Genomic DNA, 1,624 nt, shown 5'->3' with positions numbered 1-1,624 from the left:
AAAGAGCCAAGGTTGCCTAATCCTGGTTTAGCCTATCACGATCTGTGTTGCCAGTTAGTGGGAAGCTAGTGACTTTCTGCCCTATATTGATAAATTAACTTCAAAGCCAACGGATGCAATATCTCAGGCATTTGAACATTCAGGTTTGAAACATGTAAAGTTGCATTTGTTCTGTATACGATCCTCTACAGCTGCACCCTTGTGATTTCCTTTGCAGATTACTCTGACTTTGAGGATAGCTCTCTTGACTACTTCGATAGGTGCTCCTCCCCCTTCACTCGGTCTTCTGGCAGCTCGCTGACGCTCCGCAGCACAACAACCGAGAAGAGCACGTCCTATCAGTACCCGAGGGCTATTTTATCTGTCGATCTCAGCGGTGAAAGTAGGTCTGCTTTATACTCTGTGATACTCTTTAAACTGACATTCCATTTTCCTGTTAATTTAATCCAGGGGTCTTTCAAACTTGGCCCTTTTATGGTTCCTCACTGTTTCTAGACGGCCTTGTAGAGCTAAGACTGAATGCGTTTCAGCATAGATGGCCACCACAAAACTGTACATTGGCCGTTCCCTCACTGTTTCCAGGATGGCTTCGCGGGCCACATGAAACCACTTCGCGGGCTGCATCCGGCCCCCGGGCCTTGTGTTTGACCTGTCTGCTCTACCATCTTCTGGAGTCCATTTAAGCTCACACTTACTGCTTCAGTGACTCCATCCAGCCACCTCATTCTCTGTCGTCCCCTTCTTCTATTGCCCTCCATCATCTTCTTCTATTGCCCACTCCTATAATATGTCACAAATCACAATCCCCAATTATCTACTTTGGCAGGCTTTCTAACGGAAACTCCAGCCCGCCCAAACTTAGGTAGCATGACCTTGGTTCCCACAAGAAAGTATTTGTTATGACCAAGCTAAAAGAACACATCTCCCTCCTCCCATCGCCGTGGCAACCGAAAAACGAGCCAAAGATGGCTGTGGCCAGGATCGTTTGAAGGTTTGACCCTTGTCTTGCCTTCAGGTGCTTTGCAAATAGGTTGTCCCTTTCTTCTTTAAGACAGCCTCCCAAATGTTGGAACGCTGCTATCACATCATCCCTAGCCCTTCTTTTATTTTATATATCATTGGTAAAGGCCTTATTTTACATTTTTACACCTCTTCATTCAACCCCCTCCCAAATCATATTGCAGACCTTTCTGATATGGAGTTTCTGGATGACTCTTCCACCGAGAGCTTGCTGTTGAGTGGCGATGAATATAATCAGGATTTTGATTCGACCAACTTTGAAGAGTCCCAGGACGAAGAGGACGCTTTGAACGAAATAGTCAGGTGTATCTGCGAAATGGATGAGGAAAATGGCTTCATGATTCAGGTAAAAACTCTGTGGTGGTTTGCTGTCAAATTTTGGTTGCAGTTTTCACCCAGTTACTCCACGTCACTAGGCAAGAGTAATTTATCCTGTCGTGGTTTATAGCAGGGCTTTTCAACCAGTGGTACGAGTACCACCTGTGGTACATTGGCACCTGGCAGGTGGTACGCGGCCATCCTAGAAAAGTGGTAGTGGGGGAGGGAAATGAGCTGAACCGGTAGCAGCACCGCACAAGCCTAAGCGATAGATGGCTGTAGCTGC

At 46.6% G+C, this 1,624-nt stretch overlaps 1 protein-coding gene across 1 annotated transcript in view; it reads left to right on the top strand.

Moving 5' to 3' along the window:
• LOC107301138 (PHD finger protein 20-like protein 1) overlaps positions 1–1,366 on the top strand; it is a gene marked incomplete at both ends in the record, with an annotated part of 4,889 nt that extends 3,523 nt beyond the window's left edge. The window contains 2 exons of the mRNA XM_015830400.1: positions 218–382; positions 1,185–1,366. Coding sequence (XP_015685886.1) covers positions 218–382; positions 1,185–1,366 — 347 coding nt within the window. The remainder of the gene's footprint in view (positions 1–217; positions 383–1,184) is intronic.
• Positions 1,367–1,624: the final 258 nt, after the last annotated feature.

This window comes from Protobothrops mucrosquamatus, unplaced genomic scaffold (genome assembly GCF_001527695.2).
Source record: "Protobothrops mucrosquamatus isolate PMUCROS unplaced genomic scaffold, P.Mucros_1.0 scaffold10184, whole genome shotgun sequence".
Taxonomy (NCBI): Eukaryota; Metazoa; Chordata; class Lepidosauria; order Squamata; family Viperidae; genus Protobothrops; species Protobothrops mucrosquamatus.
This window is presented reverse-complemented; position numbering and strand designations above follow the sequence as displayed.